This window comes from Phyllobates terribilis, unplaced genomic scaffold (assembly GCF_046119375.1).
Source record: "Phyllobates terribilis strain yellow unplaced genomic scaffold, ASM4611937v1 Scaffold_3__8_contigs__length_932513732, whole genome shotgun sequence".
Lineage (NCBI taxonomy): Eukaryota > Metazoa > Chordata > Amphibia > Anura > Dendrobatidae > Phyllobates > Phyllobates terribilis.
In genome coordinates this window covers 776220334-776246038 of record NW_027362763.1, presented here as the reverse complement: position 1 = coordinate 776246038, position 25705 = coordinate 776220334, and the positions used below count along the sequence as shown (strand labels likewise).

Here is a 25705-nt window from a genome sequence, read left to right as displayed (position 1 = left end):
TGAATCTGTCATGAGAAGTAGCCTTTGTAGCTAAACTCATACACAACCTGTGTCATCTCGGACCCTTTTTAACTGCAGACTACTTTGTGTTTTCTTTTCTACCTAATAAACTATGATACAGTACAGTATTTTTGATCTGCCCTACCTGAAGACTTGCATGGTTTCAACCCTTGTCAAACTCTGCCAAACTACAGTGTGTGCATAACCATCTCCCCTCCTACCTCTAACAAATGAAGGGTGGGGTAGTGCAGTGAGAGCCAGATCAGCCAAGAGTAGCTGTTGGATCTGTTTCAGAAGCAACAGGACAATCAACTATGTTTAGGAGTTGTACTGACTCTACAGTACAGCAAAAAAATTATATGGAATTCTTCAGGAGGGCTTATGAACTTGCTTAAAGAAGCACTTTCATCAGAAGTTACCTTTAATGTTTTCCACAGTATAGCCGTATAGTAGCATACATCATCCATTTTCCACAAGGTGAAAAAAAGTATACCTCTTGATATACATTTCTTGTGGTGGTTCACTTAAAATTATTGTCTGATGCTGTGAATGAACAACTGGTGTTGTGGGGAGTGGGTCGAACTAGGGAATTGCCCAGGGCCTGCACGCTCTTAGGGGCCCCCAGCATTTACAGCAGAAACTACATTGATAATTGCAGTTCATCATTACCAGTGTAGTTTCCAATGTGGACAGTGCTTCAGGACCTTTGATGATATCACAGTCATGTCTAGAAGAACTGAAGAAGAGGAGACAGATTGGTAAGTCCTGTATAGTGTGTGTGTATACAGTACAGACCAAAAGTTTGGACACACCTTCTCATTTAAAGATTTTTCTGTATTTTCATGACTATGAAAATTGTACATTCACACTGAAGGCATCAAAACTATGAATTAACACATGTGGAATTATATACTTAACAAAAAAGTGGGAAACAACTGAAAATATATCTTATATTCTAGGTTCTTCAAAGTAGCCACCTTTTGCTTTGATGACTGCTTTGCACACTCTTGGCATTCTCTTGATGAGCTTCAAGAGGTAGTCACCGGAAATGGTTTTCACTTCACAGGTAAGCCCTGTCAGGTTTAATAAGAGGGATTTCTTGCCTTATAAATGGGGTTGGGACCATCAGTTGTGTTGTGCAGAAGTCTGGTGGATACACAGCTGATAGTCCTACTGAATAGACTGTTAGAATTTGTATTATGGCAATAATAAAGCAGCTAAGTAAAGAAAAATGAGTGGCCATCATTACTTTAAGAAATGAAGGTCAGTCAGTGCGAAAAATTGGGCAAACTTTGAAAGTGTCCCCAAGTGCAGTTGCAAAAACCATCAAGCGCTACAAAGAAACTGGCTCACATGAGGACCGCCCCAGGAAAGGAAGACCAAGAGTCACCTCTGCTTCTGAGGATAAGTTTATCAGAGTCACCAGCCTCAGAAATCGCAGGTTAACAGCAGCTCAGATTAGAGACAAGGTCAATGCCACACAGAGTTCTAGCAGCAGACACATCTCTTCAACAACTGTTAAGAGGAGACTTTGTGCAGCAGGCCTTTATGGTAAAATAGCTGCTAGGAAACCACTGCTGAGGGCAGGCAACAAGCAGAAGAGACTTGTTTGGGCTAAGGAACACAAGGAATGGACATTAGACCAGGGGAAATCTGTGCTTTGGTCTGATGAGTCCAAATTTGAGATCTTTGGTTCCAACCACCGTGTCTTTGTGCGACGCAGAAAAGTTGAACGGATGGACTCTACATGCCAGGTTCCCACCGTGAAGCATGGAGGAGGAGGTGTGATGGTGTGGGGGTGCTTTGCTGGTGACACTGTTGGGGATTTATTCAAAATTGAAGGCATACTGAACCAGCATGGCTAACACAGCATCTTGCAGCGGCATGCTATTCCATCCGGTTTGCGTTTAGTTGGACCATCATTTATTTTTCAACAGGACAATGCCCCCAAACACACCTCCAGGCTGTGTAAGGGCTATTTGACCAAGAGCGAGAGTGATGGGGTGCTACGCCAGATGACCTGGCCTCCACAGTCACCAGACCTGAACCCAATCAAGATGGTTTGGGGTGAGCTGGAGCACAGAGTGAAGGCAAAAGGGCCAACAAGTGCTAAGTATCTCTGGGAACTCCTTCAAGATTGTTGGAAGACCATTTCCGGTGACTACCTCTTGAAGCTCATCAATAGAATGCCAAGAGTGCGCAAAGCAGTCATCAAAGCAAAAGGTGGCTACTTTGAAGAACCTAGAATATAAGACATATTTTCAGTTGTTTCACACTTTTTTGTTAAGTATATAATTCCACATGTGTTAATTCATAGTTTTGATGCCTTCAGTGTGAATGTACAATTTCCATAGTCATGAAAATACAGAAAAATCTTTAAATGAGAAGGTGTGTCCAAACTTTTGGTCTGTACTGTATGTACTCTGTGTATACATATGTTTGTATGTATGTGCTCTGCCTATGCATGTTTGTGTTCTATGTATACATGTGTCTATATGCATGTCTGTGTTCTATGTATTTATATAAGTCTGTATGTATGTATGTGTGAGTGTATGTCCTATGTGTATGCATGTATCTGTAGGTATGTGCTCTGTGTATACGTGTCTGTATGTCTAGTTACGAAAAAACATCCAGAGACAAAAGATGTACAATATATATATATATATATATATATATATATATATATATATATATATATATATATATATATATATATATATATATATATATATACACACACACACATACAATAGTGATGTAAATGATGTTCATGTTAATAAATGCATAATTGCATGTATCCTAAATATGTAAAAATATATGTATTGGACCAGAAATACAAAAGACCATTGGTAAGAAATTCACAGTGAGACAAGGCGGAAACTGAGATCTGGTCATATCAATGCATAAAAAATAAATTTTATTATGAAACAATATCTCGGTTTCTTTTTCTTCTTTGCTTCATTGTGTCTGTAAGTCTGTGTGCTGTTTATACATATGTCTCTGTATGTATGTGCTCTGTGTATATATGTGTTTGTATGTGCTTTATTTATACAGTACATACAGTATATGTCTGTATGTATGTGCTCTGTGTATACCTGTGTCTGGTTGTATGTACTCTGTGTACAAACTTGCTTAAAGAAGCACTCTCATCAAAGTTTTTACCCTCTTAAAATATTGCAATCATCATATTATATAGCACTGTGTACTTACAATTGCTCATTTTGCCTTTCTACCCAGCTAATTCATCTTGTGCCAGCAAGAACATGAAATATGACTGCTGACCACTATTTTCTTAACTTAATTTTTATACACTAGTAATAATACCAAAACAAAAAACACAGCCTATACCTTTACTTTTAAGTATCTGCTTGGTTCTCATGCCGGCTGACTGGTTGGCTGTTGTGAAGTTGATTGCTGTGGTGGAGAAGGCCATAGTTCCCAAATCTTTCCTCCTTTTGCCGGTAGGAATTTCATCAGGGCCATCCAGATTCTCAGCACTACCTGTCCACTGTCCACCTGCCAGGACCATGGACTGGACCAGGTCATTCATGGCTGGGATGCAAATGAAAGCAAATGAATCAGCGTGATATTGCTCATGCCATCTTTAGCTAGCTTTGTTAAGACAGCCATCAAAGCATTAAAAGCGTATTGCAGGTCAAAACAGCTACAAGTTCACAAATAGCCAGTTTGGTTATGACATGCATTTTGTGGAGGATGATAAATGTAAGCAGATGTTTCCAGTAAATGTGGTGTTTTTAGATTATTTCTAGAGCCTGTTGTGTATTCCTTGCCATGCTACTGCAGCAGTGACGAGCAGCATAGCTTGCTTGCAAGTTATGTTGCTTAAGAATGAAAAAATGATATGACGCGGTGAAATAAGCAGAACACAAAGTTGGTTACACTTCCCTTCACACAGTGGAGGCAGTCATTTTGTTGGACAGATTCTTGATTAGCCAATAAGTTACCAAAGAACTAGCTATATGAGAGCAGGCTGAAGCTCCTCAGGGGCAGGGCTGAACCCACATGCATTAGTTACCACCACTGTGTACAGGTGACTTATAAAATGCACCTTATGCTATCAAAAGGGAGACAAGCACATCAGAACAAGGCACTGACAATCTTTTTGGAAGCATAAGGGTTGCTTTAAGCAATGATAAAGGGTCCATGGCCAGTGCAGGTTTTTTGTCTTGTAAATTATTCTTGTTTTTAGAAGATGGCACTTCATAAAATGCATCTTTTTGGATAACGAAGATTTTTGGTATGAATTTAGCATGGACTTGCCAGCTTCACACCCCTGAAGAGCAAGCTATTTTGTTGGCTGAACCATTGTACAAAAAAGAAGAATTACATCTCTGAATCACGAGAATTAAGATATTAAAAGGAAAATTTGATATCGCTACAAATGAAAAACCTAACATTGGTTCAACTTCCAAAACGGATGCCTCGGCTGCGTGCAGGTAATGGATTCATCCAACGTAACCTTTTTATGCCAGATATTACACACGCACTTACACCAAATAAAAGAACATAGGCATACTGTATTTGTCTGTCCCTGGTGGTGTATTATAACCCAGGTCATTCATTGACTTTTGAAAAAGGGTACAGATTATATTATCGCACCTCCCTGATGTTGCATCCGCCAATTGTAACTTTACACATTTTTATATACGGGGCCTTGACGAATTGTATGAACAACTAATCTACCTAATGTATGTTAAATTAATCGCAAAGAAACCCAACTAGCTTGTAAATGACACTTAGGCTACATTAACACAACCATATTTTCGGACCCAATGCTGTCTGTGGAAAAAACTGACCTCAGACGGACAGCACTAGAACCAATTTCATTCACTTGAGCGGTTCAGGTGATCGCATTTTTACACGGACCAAAAACCCTTGTGAAAAAAATGTCAGCATGCATTATTCTCTTCTGTAATTCGGATGACATTCGCTTATTCAAGTCTAAGGGTGCGCAAAAAAAAACAAAAACAGATCCCATACGGATCAAGCATATAGCATCAGATTTTTACCCATACGTTGCAATTATTACCAGAAGAAACTGTTTTTGGTAAATTTAATTCACTGCTGCCATACAGATGAAAGATCTTCCGCTTTTTCTGGATGAAAATTGTACAATTTTATATATGCTTATGTGAAATGAGCCTTATATAGAAAAGACTTTATACATACTTTACTAATTTTTTATGTATATATTATGTATAATTTATGTATGGCAATGATGTTTTTGACCACTTAAGATTTTGCCTATACTGACTACAAATTTGTGTAGATATTCTGTTACTAGCCATCACATATATGGTTATATGTACACATACAAGGACATGTACGACTATGCTCTGGCGCACAGCCATTGCATTGAGTAGGCTTGTATTATTGATCATGTACTTCGACGAGATACAAAGTCTAAATGCCAGATCCCTACTTATTTATCACTCGACACAAATTCAGGTCGTTTCCCCTTTTGTTTGGCATCTAGACTTGTATTTGGCATGATAGAAAAGACAGCGCAGGTCGGGACAAGCTTATTGAAGGTATTAGTGATGGAAGCCAAGTACAGCTAGCTGAACCATTTTAACGTCTTACACACAGAGCGACGGTAGAGGGCCTTCATTTTGTCCTTATCCTTCGGTCTGTTCCTCATAAAGGGCAGTCTTTTCAGTGCTTATGTCACAGCATGGGAAGAAAGAAAAAAATCAAAAACAAGGAAACGGGGGCAAAAAAGAGAAATGAAAAGGGAGGGAAAAGGAGAAGAACACATGGAAGAAGTTAAATGCTGAAACGAAAGACAGAAATGAGCATGTCTGATTCTCAGCTAAGCATGCACAACGAGACAAGAGACTTACACCGGTGTGTGATGGGTATGAGATGCAACACAGACACTTAAACTATACAAAGAGTCTCATTAAAAAATGTTTTAAAGAACAAAACATTTTTCCCCATTTCTTACAGAAGCGTAGCTTTCCATAGTACAAAAAAAAAAAAAAAAAGACATGACAGAATACAGATGTCGGTGTGGAAGTATCAGTGATATCCTCATGTTTCAGTAAATACTGAGCCATTGGACCTTGAATTAAATGCTGAATGTAAAGCCCCCATCTCACATAGCGAGATCGCTGCTGTGTCACGGTTTTGGTGACGCAACAGCGACCTCACCAGCGATGTCGCTATGTGTGACACTTTGCAGCGATCAGGCCCCTGCTGTGAGGTCGCTGCTCGCTGCAAAGTGTCCTGGACCATTTTTTGGTCGTTGGCCTCCCGCTGGCCAGCACACATCGCTGTGTGTGACCAGCAGGACCAACGATCAGGCTGGTATCCATGGTAAACGTCGGGTTACCATGGATACCACTCTGCTACGGTGCGCGGGAGGTTACCGTTCACCTTAGCAGAGTCGTATCCATGATAAACATCGGGTTACTAAGTGCGCGTGTGCCCCTAGTAACCCGCTGTTTATCATGGATACGACTCTGCTAAGGTGAACGGTAACCTCCCGCGCACCGTAGCAGAGTGGTATCCATGGTAAACAGCGGGTTACTAGGGGCACACGCGCACTTAGTAACCCGCTGTTTATCATGGTTGCGAGCCTGCTCCTGCTTCAGCAGCAGGCTGGTAATCGGGAGCAGGACATCGTGGAAAGATCCTTTCCACGATGTCGCTGCTCCCCTGATCGCTGGTGAGCCTGCCTGTTTGACAGCTCACCAGCGATGTATTAGCAACGCAGCAACGATCCCTGACAGGTCGTATCGTTGTCGGGATCGCTGCTGCATCGCTTTGTGTGACGGGGCCTTAAGACTCTAGTCACATCTCATTTAAGGCATACTCAGTGAGTCTTACCAGACGTTACCTCTAATGTTTGCCACAGTACAGCCGATTAGCAGCGTACATCAACCATTGGCCAGATTGGTAAGTCCTGTATAGTGTGTGTATATATATGTTTGTATATATGTGCTCTATCTATGCATGTCTGTATGTATTTTCTCTGTGTATTCATGGCTCTGATCTGTGTCTATATTTATGTATATGCTCTGTGTATACACGAGTCTGTAGATATGTGCTCTGTGTATCCATGTCTCTGTATGTATGTGTCCTGTGTATACATGTCTATATGTGGTCAATGTATACATATATGTCTGTACGTATGTGCTCTGGTTATGCAGGTCTCTGATCTGTGTATACATGTGTCTATATGTATGTGTTCTGTGTACACATGTGTATGTATCTGCTCTGTGTGTACATGAGTCTATATGCATGTCTGTGCTCTATGTATTCATATATATTTGTATGTATGTGCTCTGTGCATGCATGCGTCTGTATTTTACGTGCTGTGTATGCATGTGTGTATGTATGTCCTATGTGTCTGTATGTATGTGCTTTGTGTATAAATATGTCTGTATGTGCTCTGTGTATACCTGTGTGTGGTTGTATGAACTCTGTATATACTGTACATATATTTCAGTATGTATGTGCTTTGTGTATACATGTCTGTATGTATGTATGTGCTCTGTGTATGTGTTTGTATGTGCTCTGTGTATACATGTGTCTAGTTGTATGTACTCTTTGTATATATATGTCTGTATGTGATTGCATATACATGTCTGTTTTTATGTGTTATGTGTATACACATATATGCGTATGTGCTCTGTGCATACATGTGTGTGTTATTTGTATATAAATTTGTGTGTGTGTAACATGCAATGCATATATGTGTGGTAACATACAATGTTTGTGTATCATATTGTGTGTGTGTGTAATTCACATTTATAAATACCAGCAGCGCAGACGACAGTTTTTATGTGTAAACACGTCAGCAATAGCCCAACAAAGGAGCAAAATGCTACTCATTCATAGGTAATTGGATTGTTAATGCCCAACAAAAATCCTTGTTCTCAGCAAAACATCGCCCGATGTAAACTGCAGATGCGCTGCTGATAACATGATACTGTATGTGGACAGATTTATCTACTAGTGATTGTTCTGTGCCCATTGTTCTTCGTCAATCTGTGTAAAGAGGCCGGTAAACAAGCGCCAAACAACTTTAATATTGTCAGTCTCGCTCATTTAATGGCCTGAACTCAGCTCATGTAAATGCAACCTAAACATTTCTGTATGATGGGTCAATATGTGAGAATTTAAAACCCCACTTTTAACTTTTGCCCAGGGCCCCACTCTGTATAGTGCCGTCCTTGACTGCACCAGACTGACTGTTATATTTTAACACAATGTTTTATGTATCCATATTATATGTATTATGCATCCACAATCAAAGTAATTCAGAATATTTCCTAATATGACATTTATGAGATCCACAAGGACGACTCATTCTGTGGTGGGCTGGTTTCTCCCTTTTATTACCCATAAGAAATGTCAGTGCAGTGAAGCTAAATGGACATGTAGATATTATTACACTAATATCTTGTGTAGGATGTGCACAGATAAAGACTGGACAGAGGTGAATGTTACATTGTCAAACACAATGAAAATAAAACCATGCAGAAGAGGACAGATAGAAATTTGAGACATTTTGATTGTGTTTAAGGGTTTAAAAGGTAACATGCCTGAGATGGGTTCACCCTATAAAATGTATATTCCCGATTCATATTATGGACACTGATGTGCCGTTCCCATGTTATTCCTCCTCGAAATTTATGAATAAATTGACACCTGGGTGTTACCTTTGCCGTTATCAAAAGACTGAAAGAACTGTCACTGTCAGCTCTGATTGGACGATGCCAGACTGTGTAGGTACACGACCTAAACTGGTAACACCCAGTAGTCAATTTATTCATAAATTTCTATAAGGAATAACAGAAGAACTGTGCAACATTTTTATAAAAAAAAAAGCCTCAGAATTTGTTCATGGTGGCTACAATTATTTTCTAAAATAGACATGTCAGAAGAACCCACGGGTCCTGTATAAGTAAATTGTTTTGCGCAGTATATTTTCAGCGTCTATTGCTTTTCTACCACACCCCTAGTGTCACTATACGATAACTTTTTGACAAAAAATATTGTTGCAAAAATAACAACCCCCCACAAACCAATTTAATTCCATTTTTTTTATAAAGATATTTCTTTAGAAATAAAGGTTTCCATAGTATAACCTGAGTGAAGGAACATTAATACAGTAGATGGAGGTCAAGTGGATGATGATGGTCACTGAAAACAAGTTACAGTTAAGTCAACATTTACCACAAATTCGGTGAAAATATCAAAGACATCATCAAAACATTTGATTTGTCTACCTATACAGAGAACACGCAAATGACAATGCGGGGGAACAGACAAACTTTTCCAGGGCAAAATTAAAGTATAACGTCAACACTGTCCTTCGTAGTCCAATATAATAAGAGAATAATAGAATACACAGTATATAACACAGTACTCACTGCTGCTCTTTTTGGCTCCAAGTGGGTGCCCGTCTTCAAGAGAATTGGAGCCTACAGAAGAGCTGTCCTGGCTATCCAGGGGAGGAAGTTGTAAAAATCCTTCACCAGACTCCGATCGAGAAGGCGGGAGAGTGAGAGATCTCAGCTGTTCACGACTTACATCCTTCTTAGACTTGATTAGCTTCCTCATCTTTAAGGTTATCCAATTACCTCTCCTTTGGGGGCAGAGAACGGAGCTATTTACAAGATACTAATTTCCTGAGTGTAAAATACACTAAGATTTACTCTACTTTATATAACTTGCTTTAAAAAAAATTGAAGTTGGTAAATTAACTCACCAAGTACCGTGTCCCTATACAACATTATGTAGCCTGGTCTGCCCCTATACAACATTATGTAGCCTAGCCTCCCCTATACAAAGTTATGTAGCCTAGCCTGCCCCTATACAACATTACGTATCCTGTCCCTATACAACATTACGTATCCTGCCCCTATACAACATTACGTATCCTGCCCCTATACAACATTACGTATCCTGCCCTGCCCCTATACACCATTATGTAATCTATCCTGCCTCTATACAACATTACGTATCCTGCCCTATACAACGTTATGTGACCTAGCCTGCCCCTATACAAAGTTATGTGACCTAGCCTGCCCCTATACAACATTATGTATCCTGCCCTGCCCCTATACAACATTATGTATCCTGCCCTACCCCTATCCAACATTATGTAACCTGCCCTGCCCCTATCCAACATTATGTAACCTGCCCCGCCCCTATACAACATTATGTAACCTGCCCTGCCCCTATACAACATTATGTAACCTGCCCTGCCCCTATACAACATTATGTATCCTGCCCCGCCCCTATACAACATTATGTATCCTGCCCTTATACAACATTATGTATCCTGCCCCGCCCCTATACAACATTACGTATCCTGCCCCTATACAACATTATGTAACCTGCCCTGCTCCTATACAACATTATGTAACCTTCCCTGCCCCTATACAACATTATGTATCCTGCCCCGCCCCTATACAACATTATGTATCCTGCCCCGCCCCTATACAACATTATGTAACCTGCCCCGCCCCTATACAACATTATGTAACCTGCCCCGCCCCTATACAACATTATGTATCCTGCCCCGCCCCTATACAACATTATGTAACCTGCCCCGCCCCTATACAACATTATGTATCCTGCCCCGCCCCTATACAACATTATGTGCCCTGCCCTTATACAACATTATGTAACCTGCTCTGCCCCTATACAACATTATGTAACCTGCCCTGCCCCTATACAACATTATGTAACCTGCCCTGCCCCTATACAACATTATGTAACCTGCCCTGCCCCTATACAACATTATGTAACCTGCCCTGCCCCTATACAACATTATGTAACCTGCCCTGCCCCTATACAACATTATGTAACCTGCCCTGCCCCTATACAACATTATGTAACCTGCCCTGCCCCTATACAACATTATGTATCCAGCCCCGCCCCTATACAACATTATGTAACCTGCCCTGCCCCTATACAACATTATGTATCCTGCCCTTATACAACATTATGTATCCTGCCCCGCCCCTATACAACATTACGTATCCTGCCCCTATACAACATTATGTAACCTGCCCCTATACAACATTATGTAACCTGCCCCGCCCCTATACAACATTATGTATCCTGCCCCGCCCCTATACAACATTATGTATCCTGCCCTTATACAACATTATGTATCCTGCCCCGCCCCTATACAACATTACGTATCCTGCCCCTATACAACATTATGTAACCTGCCCCTATACAACATTATGTAACCTGCCCTGCCCCTATACAACATTATGTAACCTGCCCCGCCCCTATACAACATTATGTATCCTGCCCCGCCCCTATACAACATTATGTATCCTGCCCTTATACAACATTATGTATCCTGCCCCGCCCCTATACAACATTACGTATCCTGCCCCTATACAACATTATGTAACCTGCCCCTATACAACATTATGTAACCTGCCCTGCCCCTATACAACATTATGTAACCTGCCCCGCCCCTATACAACATTATGTATCCTGCCCCGCCCCTATACAACATTATGTAACCTGCCCTGCCCCTATGCAACATTATGTATCCTGCCCCGCCCCTATACAACATTATGTATCCTGCCCCTATACAACATTATGTAACCTGCCCCTATACAACATTATGTAACCTGCCCCTATACAACATTATGTAACCTGCCCCTATACAACATTATGTAACCTGCCCTGCCCCTATACAACATTATGTAACCTGCCCTGCCCCTATACATTATGTAACCTGCCCTGCCCCTATACAACATTATGTAACCTGCCCTGCCCCTATACAACATTATGTGCCCTGCCCCTATACAACATTATGTAACCTGCCCTGCCCCTATACAACATTATGTAACCTGCCCCTATACAACATTATGTAACCTGCCCTGCCCCTATACAACATTATGTAACCTGCCCCTATACAACATTATGTAACCTGCTCCTATACAACATTATGTAACCTGCCCCTATACAACATTATGTAACCTGCCCTGCCCCTATACAACATTATGTAACCTGCCCTGCCCCTATACAACATTATGTAACCTGCCCTGCCCCTATACAACATTATGTGCCGTGCCCCTATACAACATTATGTAACCTGCCCTGCTCCTATACAACATTATGTAACCTGCCCTGCCCCTATACAACATTATGTGCCCTGCTCCGCCCCTATACAACATTATGTAACCTGCCCCGCCCCTATACAACATTATGTATCCTGCCCCTATACAACATTATGTATCCTGCCCCTATACAACATTATGTATCCAGCCCCTATACAACATTATGTATCCAGCCCCTATACAACATTATGTATCCTACCCCTATACAACATTATGTAACCTGCCCCGCCCCTATACAACATTATGTATCCTGCCCCTATACAACATTATGTATCCTGCCCCTATACAACATTATGTAACCTGCCCCGCCCCTATACAACATTATGTATCCTGCCCCTATACAACATTATGTATCCAGCCCCTATACAACATTATGTATCCTACCCCTATACAACATTATGTATCCTACCCCTATACAACATTATGTGCCCTGCCCCTATACATTATGTATCCAGCCCCTATACAACATTATGTATCCTACCCCTATACAACATTATGTATCCTGCCCCGCCCCTATACAACATTATGTAACCTAGCCTGCCTCTATACAACATTACGTATCCTGCCCCTATACAACATTATGTAACCTGCCCCTATACAACATTATGTAACCTGCCCCTATACAACATTATGTAACCTGCCCCTATACAACATTATGTAACCTGCCCCTATACAACATTATGTAACCTGCCCCTATACAACATTATGTAACCTGCCCCTATACAACATTATGTAACTTACCGTCTTGGAGGAGAAGGCTCATAAAATTTATACTGGTCCATGATCTTTTCTTCCAGTTTTTCTTTTTGCCGTCTCAGCTCATTAATTTTATCCCTGAAAATAAATAAGAATATAATAACAATAATAAATACAATCATTATTAAACTAAAGGGTTTTTTGTCTGTTAAGTTACTTTCAGATAGCTGTAACACAGACCCATTGTATTTTGACCTTCATATTCCAAAGAGCCAAACATCCATCACCATAAGATCTTTAACAATCTGAGCCCGATTGTGTAGATCTCTGGGTGGTCTTGGTATTGTAGCTGTAACGTCCATCTGACAGCGATGGCAGCAATAATTAATTTCAGGAAGGGATAAAGGGAAGAAATACATTTTTTATATTGGGTAAGTCTCATTGGATGCAAAGCATCGCCCTAGAGATAGGCTTCGATAAACCATCTATAACAGGGGTGCACAACTTTCAATACTATTTTTCATTGCATTTTTTGAGTGTTTTTTTTTTTATTTTATTTTTTTTTTCTAATTTTTGACTTTGCGTTTTTTTTCCTCTCTTTTTGGTATGTCATGGTTTAAATAAAGCTGCTTTGTTTTTGTTACTTCCTAGTATATGGCTTTGACAAAATTTTATTGATAAAGTCATGTGCAGATTACATGTGTTTTTTACCTGCAGATTTTCCACATCTAATGCAATTCTATGGAGAAAATCTGCACATAAAACTCAGCGTACTTGAGAGAAATTGACATGTTGCAGATTTGAAGTAGGTGAAAAAAAAGAAAATCCAGTTAATCTTAAAGTGTGGGAACATATTTTGAAGTATAACATGAAATAAATGTATCCCAATTAGTCAACCTACATATACTGTCTTTGCTCAACTTGATAAAAATCTTTGCTTTCCATATTCTGATCCAGTAAGGTCTTGTTTTGTAAAGCTAATATTTGGTTCTGGCCCATCAAATGTCTGTTCTCCTCTTCCAAGTTTCCTTTAACTTGACGTAAAAGCTGAAAAAAAAAAACATAAAACGTAAAGTAAAATAAAAAGTTATGATTGGCCATGATGTATCATCTGCACATTTCCTTCTTTTATAAATGCAAGATAAAAAAAAAGAGATAAAATATGGGTAACATCGATTCACAGTGGGGAATATTTTCAGAAAGTTTTATAAGCCATCATGTCTTCCTTTTTTACATATCAAATTCCTCTTAGGTTAACATAGGAGATTCTTCATCTTCAGGTAAAGACAAGATTGATGATTGAACCATGGGGGCAGCTGTGAGGCAATTCTATCAAACAACTGCAACATGGTGAAAGTTTTTCATCTTGCTGAAAAATCTCATAATAGTGACCCTAACCTTCCCTTTTTGGGCCTCTGCTGTGTTGTCAGTACTGCAGAGAGGATGCAAGGGCAGGAAGTTCTTCAAATCTTAGGTCGGGTCAACAGCTCCTCAAAGGTAATCGGATCCATTGATTAGCAGATCACGGTGACTCCGGCTGTGAGTGGACATTTATTTTCCATGTAGTAATACACAAGGACAAACCAATATGTGGACCACCCTATCAATAGAGCATATGACAGCATAGAAGCAGCTATCAGGATACATGGACAGGACTTCTCTAGTTGAGATATACCCGACAGAAGAGGGACACCCAATTCTCACCTCACATTGGTTGGTCAGATTTGTGACTGTGATATCCGACTTCTGATATTTCTCTTTCAGTTTTGAGAATTCAGCTTCTAGTCTGGTCTGCTCCAGTTTTCCATTGTTTAATGAGGTTTTCAGGTTTTTATGGTCACTTTGAAGACTTTCATTTTCACGTAATAACTGTCTATATGTGTGATTAAGCCTAATAGGATTAAGGAGGAAATACAAAGTGATTACAATATTTTTTTTTATTTTAAACCTTGTTTTTATTGAATAGAAAAATGTACATACATTAATGAAAATGTTCCCCGAAGCATATATATTAGTGACAATTATTAACCAAAAGCCTACTATCATATGCATGCCATGCTGTTATAAGATGGTGGGTAGCAAAATACCTATTCTAGGCACAAGTACATTGATTTAAAAAGAAAATAAACCAAAAACTGGGAGAGGAAAAGAAAATATATCTGAAACAGGTACATCTCTTGCATATTGATCACCCAACATGGGTGTAAAACCTTAAACTCTCTTTGAGAGTTGTGCAGGGCTCACCGACACCAGACCAGACCTCCAACACCTTAAAGCGACATTGTGCAGAGGTTCTACCAAAAAATATTTCTATATAGGCGCTTCTCCTAATAGTAGTTGCTCTTGATACCACACTGTTGGTTGAAAACAAGTTCTAATATCATCCTGAATGTGTTGTGGAAGCAGGGAGATGAAAGATTCCCAAGGAGGCCTCAGTCCATTCTATCTGAAGCAGAAACGACAGTTTGTCTAGAAAGATCTTGAAAGGAGGAGCTTGGTCGTGGATCCATACCTGCAGAATGGCTTTAATATCGGCTACCGCCACCAAATGTAGTAGTTTACGGGCCCCCTGAGAGCATGTGTATTTATTTGGCTTTAAATATCCAAAGATGGCCCATAGAGGCTCATCAGGAGCAAAGTTTGTCAAGTGCGTGATGGTGAACTGTCGCACTCTGAGCCAAAATGGCTGAATGACCGGACAGGTCCACAGACAATGGAAAAAATTAGCTTCGGGAGAGTTGCACTTAAAACACATGGCGGTTGTGTACAGCCCCATTCTATGACCTTTTTGTGGAGTTAAATAGGATCTATGACAGATTTCTAGAAAGCGAGCTGAAGGGAGAAATTTTTGGGTTTGATCTAGAGCTTTAAGAATAGTGCTACATGACAAGGTACGGTCCTCGATCTGCCATTTTGTTAGCGGAAATTGGGATTTCTCATCATTCAGGGCAACATGTATGAATTTGTAGTTGGTGTGATTACAATATTTATTACATATTGTTATTACAGTGTTATTGCATTAAAATAATGGGTACCAGTAATTTGTTACAGACAGCTGCAAATGCACAAAGGTAAATGCTAAAACAAATCTAGTTTGGCCTATTTAGGGGGTTGTCTGGTCAGAATATACTGATGACCTACACATAGGATATGTCAACAATATCAGATTAGTTGGATCGGACACCAGGCACCTCCACCAATTTACTATTACAAGATCCAGACAACCCCTTCAACTGGTCTCTACACAGTTCATGTATTGTCGTAGATAGAATTCAATCTAGTTAATCTACTATAGAAACACATTTTAAGAAAGAATAACTAAATGTAGAATAAAAGTCTGTTCATTCATCAAAGTAGGGTGAAGAGCAGCTCAAACTCACAACCTGACTTTCTTGATACAGTACTGAAAAATCAGTTGTTGTGAAATCCCTTAAAAATTGTTAATTATCTACTGTTTGTTGACCTTGAACAATATTAAAGGACTGTAGATAGATTATTCCTGACTAAGGTCACATTTATATCCCAAAAATGTGTGGCCAGACAAAGGATATCATCAAGTGTCGATTCCATCTGAGAATGAAAATCGCAGGGAAACTTTTCTCTCACTTCTAAAAAAAAAATTATCTATATATGCCGGAATCACCCTCGAAAATTCCCAAAAATTTCAGGTAGGTGGATTGAATCCTCCCCGACGGCTTAACTGGTGGAGGGATGGCCAATCGGAAGGGGAGATAGGGAGGAGGGCTTCTGTGGCCGTACTTTCTTCTTTGTGGCCTTCAAACCCGCCCTTTATCAACATATTTAAACAGAAGTAGCCAAGCAGCAAGTATGGTTTATTTGGTATGGTTTTCCATTTGTGGGCAGAACCTCTAATATCTTTAATATGGCTACTACTATGTACTAAATATATTTACATTTGTTCCTGGTAATGATTTATTGGACATCAAAACTTGTTAATTTGCTGTATTTGTTATCGATCTGATAAAGTTTATTGAGGAAATATAAAGTATTTGGTTTAAAAAAAAAACGAGAACCTCTCACTTGCCATTAATATGTGATTTTTTTGGCGGTGTAAGTGCGACCGTCCCCATAAATCTGGTATTTTTATTTTATTTTTTGGTCCTGCACTTGTCCATTCTAGAAATATAGCCTTCTCTTCCTTTTTGCACTCAGTATGTAAATCTGGCCTTGTTAGCCAAAAGGCATGATCCTCAATTCTTCTCTGCTGGTGTGAATTTGAGGACCACTCCCAGTTGGATAACAAGACTATATCTGTATACAAGGAAGAGGGTCTGTATCTCAAAGACTCGTAATATAAAAACAGAAGTATTTACATTAGGCAAAAAGATGACATTTATGGCAAGTGACAGGTCCTTAAGGGTTTTTTCGGTCGACATAAATTACCGTATTCACTGGATAACTGAAAATGTATTTGATCAGTCTGGGTCCCTTCGCTAGGATCACCTACCCATCACTAGAACAAGTGACTTGGGTGTCCAGTTCTCCCCTAGCTGCCAGACCATGACTAGGTCTTTCTCCTTTGCTCTCCATTCTAAGTGTGGACACGAGTCCCCGTCCCAATGATCTAACAACTATCACCTATGCAATGTATAGGTGATCATGTATGTAGACAGGTGCATCATATCTTCATGCTTATCTGGGCTTGATGAAAAATAAAAGGCAAGGAGAACAACTCCAAACAGTAAAGTCAAAACTGTGATTCCATGTTCACTCTGAAGGGTCGTTATGGTATTCACCTGTGCGATAAATGGCAATAATAATTACTTATTTGCATAATTTATATTTCAAGTTTTGCTATATATAGTTATCAGGTGACCAATTATTTTCTGGAGACATGCCTATGGGCAAAAATGATTTTGCTTGGTGCTACATTGTATTCCCCATTACGTAGCATGCCATTAACTCTCCTGTCTGCAGCCCCTGAAGGTAAAACAGGGCCCCTTGAAGATCAAATTAGAAATCAGCTAGTTTTCTTATTGTGAGAATTGATAAGACTGAAACCTTGAACATCCTTCAGACCCCAGGAATCATTTGCATATGCCGCATTATGCTTATTCTAGGATATATTATTTTTAATACAGATGAGGATTATTATTTTTTTGAGCCTGCAAATTGAAAATTGCAAGTCTTTTGTATGATTGTCGCTGCCTATTACACAATCATATTGAAGCAAATCCTCATGGGGAATATGTCACCGAATGAGCTGTGCGAGCCGACGTGATACGGCAATTATTACGGCCAGCGTTGCTATGGACACAAGTGGAATCCGGTCCCTGGTGAGAAGTCGGCTGGAAACAGGTGTTAAAAATACAAAACACTGACAAATTCAGAAAAATAAGGATAGAAAAATAGAACCACACTAATGACATACAATATTCTGCAAATTTGAAGTTGTGATAAATTATGTACATTTTATCATAAATATTTAACACTTATACCATATTGCACATTACATTTTTGATACAATGATATTGCTAAGGTTGCAAAAATGCTGCATGTGTAAAACCAGCAATGCAATTTATGCGTTCTCCTTTCCGCCTGATACATAATAACGGCACTATCTCATTCTCCACGGTGTCCACTTAGGAAGCATTCAGTAGCTGGCTCGTGTAGCAGAAGATATTCCGCTGATCGGAGCACTTCCCAGCCTGCTGACTAGCTATGATTTCATATCTATTTATTGTATTCAGCAAGAAAACAGCTGGAGAAATAAGCCGCACCAGCAATTTACCGGGCACAAGAGTTCTCGCGGTGAATTCTTCTTTAATCGCTGGTAAAATATTTTATATTACTGACAAGATTTTTCCATCACCTACTTAAACGGGTTGTCCAAAAATGTAAAAAGGCTATGTCCCCCTTTTCCTCCCAAAAATAACAGCACCACTCAAATCCATGGTTGTGATTGGTATAAGGCTGTGTGCCCACGATGCGTTTTTAATGCGATTCTGCAGCATTTATGCAGCTGAGGAAACGCTGCGGAAACGCATTAAAAAACGCTTGGTAGAAGGGCAGCAATGCTCCCCAATGATAATCCGCATGTGCACATGCTGCGGAAATTTACGCTGCGGATTATCATTGGGGAAAAAAACGCAGCACTACCAATTATTTTGCGGAAATGCTGCGTTTTCGCCGCCATTGACTTGCATTAGAATGCACCAATTCCGCAAGACTGCATCTGTACTTGCGTAATTGGCGCGTTCTAATGTGCGGATGGTACCCGAGTGTAGAGGAGAGGAGAATCTCATCCACACCCAGGTACCATTAAAAAATCTGTAAAAAAAAAAAAAAATGTATATTTACCTTCCGGCGGCCCGCGCTGCGCTCCTCCTTGCTTCCCGGCACTTTGCAGTGGATTGAAGGACCTGCGCTAACGTCAGAGTCATGTGACGGGTCACGCGACGCTGACGTCGGCAGGTCTTTCAATCCATCGCTGCCGGCACCAAGCGAAGCAAGCCAGCGCGGGCCATCGGAGGATAAGTATATATTTATTTTTTTCTTTTTAACCACTCTCTCGGGTCACACTATATAAATCCATGCAGTTTGCATGGATTTATATAGTGTGACCTAGTTGTCACAAGCACTTTCCAAGTGATGCTAATCTCTTGGAAAGCGCTTGTCAATCTGCATGCGGAAATGTCAGTGAATAACGCTCCATTTCCGCATGTCCCTGGCAGGAAAACGCATGTACAATCCGCATGCTTTTTTTTTCTGCCAGGGAGATGCAGAAACGCTCAGGAAAAAATCCTGAGCATTTCTGCATCGTGGGCACATAGCCTAACAGTCGTTTACATTTAAAGAAGCACTCCTCCTCCTCCCATCAATGTTTTTACCTTCTTAATATATTGCAGTCATCATATTACATAGCACTGTGTACTTACAATTGCTCATTTGGCCTTTCTAGCAAGCTAATTCTTCTCTTTTCCATTAGGTCTATGACATCAATTGATTAAAAACTGACTAGTGGAATCCTTCTACAACCCCTGGCAAAAATTATGGAATCACCGGTCTCAGAGGAAGTTCATTCAGTTGTTTAATGTTGTTGAAAAAAAGCAGATCACAGACATGGCACAAAACTAAAGTCATTTCAAATGGCAACTTTAGGGTTTAAGAAACACTAAAAGAAATCAAGATTAAAAAATGTGGTACTCAGACCAAGCAGAGGGAAAAATTTACGGAATCACTCAATTCTGAGGAAAAAAATATGGAATCATGAAAAACAAACACACAAAATGACACTCCAATACATCAGTAGTATTTTGTTGCACCACCTCTGGTTTAATAACAGCTTGCAGTCTCTGAGGCATGGACTTAATGAGTGACAAACAGTACTCTTCATCAATGTGGCTCCAACTTTCTCTGATTGCTGTTGCCAGATCAGCTTTGCAGGTTGGAGCCTTGTCATGGTCCACTTTCTTTAACTTCCATCAAAGATTTTCAATTGGATTGAGATCCGGACTATTTGCAGGCCATGACATTGACCTTATGTGTCTTCTTTCAAGGAATGTTTTCACAGTTTTTGCTCTATGGCAGGATGCATTATCATCTTGAAAAATGATGTCATCATCACCAAACATCCTTTCAATTGATGGGATAAGAAAACTGTCCAAAATAACAATGTAAACTTGGGCATTTATTGAAGATGTAATGACAGCCATCTCCCCAGTGCCTTTACCTGACATGCAGCCCCATATCATCAATGACTGTGGAAATTTGCATGTTCTCTTCATGCAGTCATCTTTATAAATCTCATTGTAACGGCACCAAACAAAAGTTCCAGCATCATCACCTTGCCCAATGCAGATTCGCGATTCATCACTGAATATGACTTTCATCCAGTCATCCACAGTCCACGATTGCTTTTCCTTAGCCCATTGTAACCTTGTTTTTTTCTGTTTAGGTGTTAATGATGGCTTATGTTTAGCTTTTCTGTATGTAAATCCCATTTCCTTTAGGCGGTTTCTTACAGTTCGGTCACAGACATTGACTCCAGTTTCCTCCCATTTGTTCCTCATTTGTTTTGTGTGCATTTCCTGTTTTGGAGACATATTGCTTTAAGTTTCCGGTCTTGACGCTTTGGTGTCTTCCTTGGTCTACCAGTATGTTTGCCTTTAACAACCTTCCCATGTTGTTTGTATTTGGTCCAGATTTTAGACACAGCTGACTGTGAACAACCAACATCTTTTGCAACACTGCGTAATGATTTACCTTCTTTTAAGAGTTTGATAATCCTCTCCTTTGTTTCAATTGACATCTCATATCAGTCCACTTGGTGCAACAGCTCTCCAAGGTGGAGATCAATCCTTTTTAGATGCAGGCTAACGAGCAGATCTAATTTGATGCAGGTGTTAGTTTTGGAAATGAAAATTTACAGGGTGATTCCATAATTTTTTCCTCAGAATTGTGTGATTCCATAATTTTTTCCCTCTGTGTGGTCTGAAAAAAAATACCCTTACTGAGTACCACATTTTTTATCTTGATTTCTTTTAGTGTTTCTTAAAGCCCTAAAGTTGCCATTTGAAATGACTTTAGTTTTGTGCCATGTCTGTGATCTGCTTTTTTCAACAACATAAAACAACTGAATGAACATCCTCCGAGCCCGGATTTCCATAATTTTTGCCAGGGGTTGTAAGCTCTATTTAGAAACAGGAGGTCAATTTTCCCTGTATGACTCATGAGTCACTACAAAAGTCCCTGACGGGTGGGGGGGGGGGGGGGAGCAGCTAGGTCAGGAGTTGAAGAGGGGAATGATTTCTGCAGGGAAAAGAGACTTTCTGTTTCTAGATAGAGCAGAGAAAGGAGAAGAATTTACTGTGTAGAAAGACAAAATGAGCAATTGTAAGTACACAGTGCTGTATAATATGATGATTGTAAAACATTTAGAGGATAAATACATTGATGTGAGTGCCTCTTTAATAGAGCAGATATGCAATACTAGACACAACATTCAAGCCTAAGGGGGACACGAAAGGTATATTGGAATTTTAATTTTGTCAAATAGACGCCATAAACGTGATGAGAACTGGGACTACTCTGTATACCGACTTATTCTGCAGTCTATTAAAGGAACCTGAGATTTATGTAAATCTTATGGCAACTATTCTTGCGGTCACAAAGAAAAAAACAAGAATCTAAGCGCTACATATATACAGTACAGACCAAAAGTTTGGACACACCTTCTCATTTAAAGATTTTTCTGTATTTTCATGACTATGAAAATTGTACATTCACACTGAAGGCATCAAAACTATGAATTAACACATGTGGAATTATATACTTAACAAAAAAGTGTGAAAGAACTGAAAATATGTCTTATATTCTAGGTTCTTCAAAGTAGCCACCTTTTGCTTTGATGACTGCTTTGCACACTCTTGGCATTCTCTGGATGAGCTTCAAGAGGTAATTGCCAGAAATGGTTTTCACTTCACAGGTGTGCCCTGTCAGGTTTAATAAGTGGGATTTCTTGCCTTATAAATGGGGTTTGGACCATTAGTTGTGTTGTGCAGAAGTCAGGTGGATACACAGCTGATAGTCCTACTGAATAGACTGTTAGAATTTGTATTATGGCAAGAAAAAAGCAGCTAAGTAAAGAAAAATGAGTGGCCATCATTACTTTAAGAAATGAAGGTCAATTAGTCTGAAAAATTGGGAAAACTTTGAAAGTGTCCCAAAGTGCAGTTGCAAAAACCATCAAGCGCTACAAAGAAACTGGCTCACATGAGGACCTCCCCAGGAGAGGAAAACCAAGAGTCACCTCTGCTTCTGAGGATAAGTTTATCCGAGTCACCAGCCTCAGAAATCGCAGGTTAACAGCAGCTCAGATTAGAGACCAGGTCAATGCCACACAGAGTTCTAGCAGCAGACACATCTTTACAACCACTGTTAAGAGGAGACTTTGTGCAGCAGGCCTTCATGGTAAAATAGCTGCTAGGAAACCACTGCTAAGGACAGGCAACAAGCAGAAGAGACTTGTTTGGGCTAAAGAACACAAGGAATGGACATTAGACCAGTGGAAATCTGTGCTTTGGTCTGATGAGTCCAAATTTGAGATCTTTGGTTCCAACCACCGTGTCTTTGTGCGACGCAGAAAAGGTGAACGGATGGACTCTACATGCCTGGTTCCCACTGTGAAGCATGGAGGAGGAGGTGTAATGGTGTGGGGTGCTTTGCTGGTGACACTGTTGGGGATTTATTCAAAATTTAAGGCATACTGAACTAGCATGGCTACCACAGCATCTTGCAGCGGCATGCTATTCCATCCGGTTTGCGTTTAGTTGGACCATCATTTATTTTTCAACAGGACAATGACCCCAAACACACCTCCAGGCTGTGTAAGGGCTATTTGACCAAGAAGGAGAGTGATGGGGTGCTACGCCAGATGACCGGGCCTCCACAGTCACCAGACCTGAACCCAATCGAGATGGTTTGGGGTGAGCTGGACCGCAGAGTGAAGGCAAAAGGGCCAACAAGTGCTAAGCATCTCTGGGAACTCCTTCAAGATTGCTGGAAGACCATTTCCGGTGACTACCTCTTGAAGCGCATCAAGAGAATGCCAAGAGTGTGCAAAGCAGTCATCAAAGCAAAAGGTGGCTACTTTGAAGAACCTAGAATATAAGACATATTTTCAGTTGTTTCACACTTTTTTGTTAAGTATATAATTCCACATGTGTTAATTCATAGTTTTGATGCCTTCAGTGTGAATGTACAATCTTCATAGTCATGAAAATACAGAAAAATCTTTAAATGAGAAAGTGTGTCCAAACTTTTGGTCTGTACTATATATATATCTATATACAGTTATATGAAAAAGTTTGGGCACCCCTATTCATCTTAAGCTTAATGTTTTATAAAAATTGGTGTTTTTGCAACAGCTATTTCAGTTTGATATAAGTAATAACTGTTGGACACAGTAATGTTTCTGCCTTGAAATGAGGTTTATTGTACTAACAGAAAATGTGCAATCTGCATTCAAACAAAATTTGACAGGTGCATAAGTATGGGCACCCTTATCATTTTCTTGTTTTAAATACTCCTACCTACTTTTTACTGACTTACTAAAGCACTTTTTTTGGTTTTGTAACCTCATTGAGCTTTGAACTTCATAGCCAGGTGTATGCAATCATGAGAAAAGCTACTTAAAGTGGCCACTAGCAAGTTGTTCTCCTGTTTGAATCTCCTCTGAAGAGTGGCATCATGGGCTCCTCAAAACAACTGTCAAATGATCTGAAAACAAAGATTATTCAACATAGTTGTTCAGGGGAAGGATACAAAAAGCTGTCAGTTTCCACTGTGAGGAACATAGTAAGGAAATGGAAGAACACAGGGACAGTTCTTGTTAAGGTCAGAAGTGGCAGGCCAAGAAAAACATCAGAAAGGCAGAGAAGAAGAATGGTGAGATCAGTCAAGGACAATCCTCAGACCACCTCCAGAGAGCTGCAGCATCAACTTGCTGCAGATGGTGTCACTGTGCATTGGTCAACTATACAACGCACTTTGCACAAGGAGAAGCTGTATGGGAGAGTGATGCGAAAGAAGCCGTTTCTGCAAGCACGCCACAAACAGAGTCGGCTGAGGTATGCAAAAGCACATTTGGAGAAGCCAATTTCTTTTTGGAAGAAGGTCCTGTGGACTGATGAAACCAAGATTGAGTTGTTTGGTCATACAAAAAGGCGTTATGCATGGCGGCAAAAAAACACAGCATTCCAAGAAAAACACTTGCTACCCACAGTAAAATTGGGTGGAGGTTCCATCATGCTTTGGGGCTATGTGGCCAATGCCGGCACCGGGAATCTTGTTAAAGTTGAGGGACGCATGGATTCCACTCAGTATCAGCAGATTCTTGACAATAATGTTCAAGAATCAGTGATAAAGTTGAAGTTACGCAGGGGATGGATCTTTCAGCAAGACAATGATCCAAAACACCGCTCCAAATCTACTCAGGCATTCATGCAGAGGAACAATTACAATGTTCTGGAATGGCCATCCCAGACCCCAGACCTGAATATCATTGAACATCTGTGGGATCATTTGAAGAGGGCTGTCCATGCTCGGCGACCATCAAACTTAACTGAACTGGAATTGTTTTGTGAAGAGGAATGGTCAAAAATACCTTCATCCAGGATCCAGGAACTCATTAAAAGCTACAAGAAGCGACTAGAGGCTGTTATTTTTGCAAAAGGAGGATCTACTAAATATTAATGTCACTTTTCTGGTGAGGTGCCCATACTTATGCACCTGTCAAATTTTGTTTGAATGCAGATTGCACATTTTCTGTTAGTACAATAAACCTCATTTCAAGGCAGAAACATTACTGTGTCCAACAGTTATTACATATATCAAACTGAAATAGCTGTTGCAAAAACACCAATTTTTATAAAACAATAAGCTTAAGATTAATAGGGGTGCCCAAACTTTTTCATATAACTGTGTATATATATATATATATATATAGATAGATAGATATACATATAGATATAGATCTACAGTATATCTAATATATCAAAAGAATGCAGCAGCACTCCATATGGCCAAGATATGTCTTAACAATGAAAATAATGAAAATATTAGATCTAAACGGTTTTGCTTAGCAACAAGTACTTACAAACAATGAAGGTTTTCAGGGCATAAATTGGCCAATTCATGTGTGCCCATCAACCACGGCAAGGTAACCTCCCCCTGATGGATAACTACTCTGCTTAACATGACACTTTTGGGATACAAGCTTTGCATTACTATAAGGGGGTGTAACTGCCTCTTGCCTGATTCTGCACTCCTCCCATTAACCAGCAGGTGTTGTATAAACAACTCTGCTTGCCCTTTAAATGTAGGTGTTTTTAGCCCAGAAGAAGACATGTTTGTCCGTGTAG

General features: G+C 39.9%; 1 protein-coding gene across 8 annotated transcripts in view; it reads right to left on the bottom strand.

Annotated features, from left to right (window-relative positions):
* Positions 1-25705, bottom strand: part of CCDC88A (coiled-coil domain containing 88A) — a 254550-nt gene that overhangs the window by 27765 nt on the left and 201080 nt on the right. For 4 of the 8 annotated variants that reach the window (XM_073672268.1, XM_073672270.1, XM_073672269.1 and 1 more), the window contains exons 22-27: positions 14526-14712; positions 13723-13868; positions 12867-12959; positions 9405-9619; positions 5605-5682; positions 3349-3552 (exon numbers count right to left, since the gene is read on the bottom strand). In XM_073672268.1, coding sequence (XP_073528369.1) covers positions 3349-3552; positions 5605-5682; positions 9405-9619; positions 12867-12959; positions 13723-13868; positions 14526-14712 — 923 coding nt within the window. The remainder of the gene's footprint in view (positions 1-3348; positions 3553-5604; positions 5683-9404; positions 9620-12866; positions 12960-13722; positions 13869-14525; positions 14713-25705) is intronic. The other 4 variants (XM_073672274.1, XM_073672275.1, XM_073672271.1 and 1 more) reach the window with 3 other exon arrangements.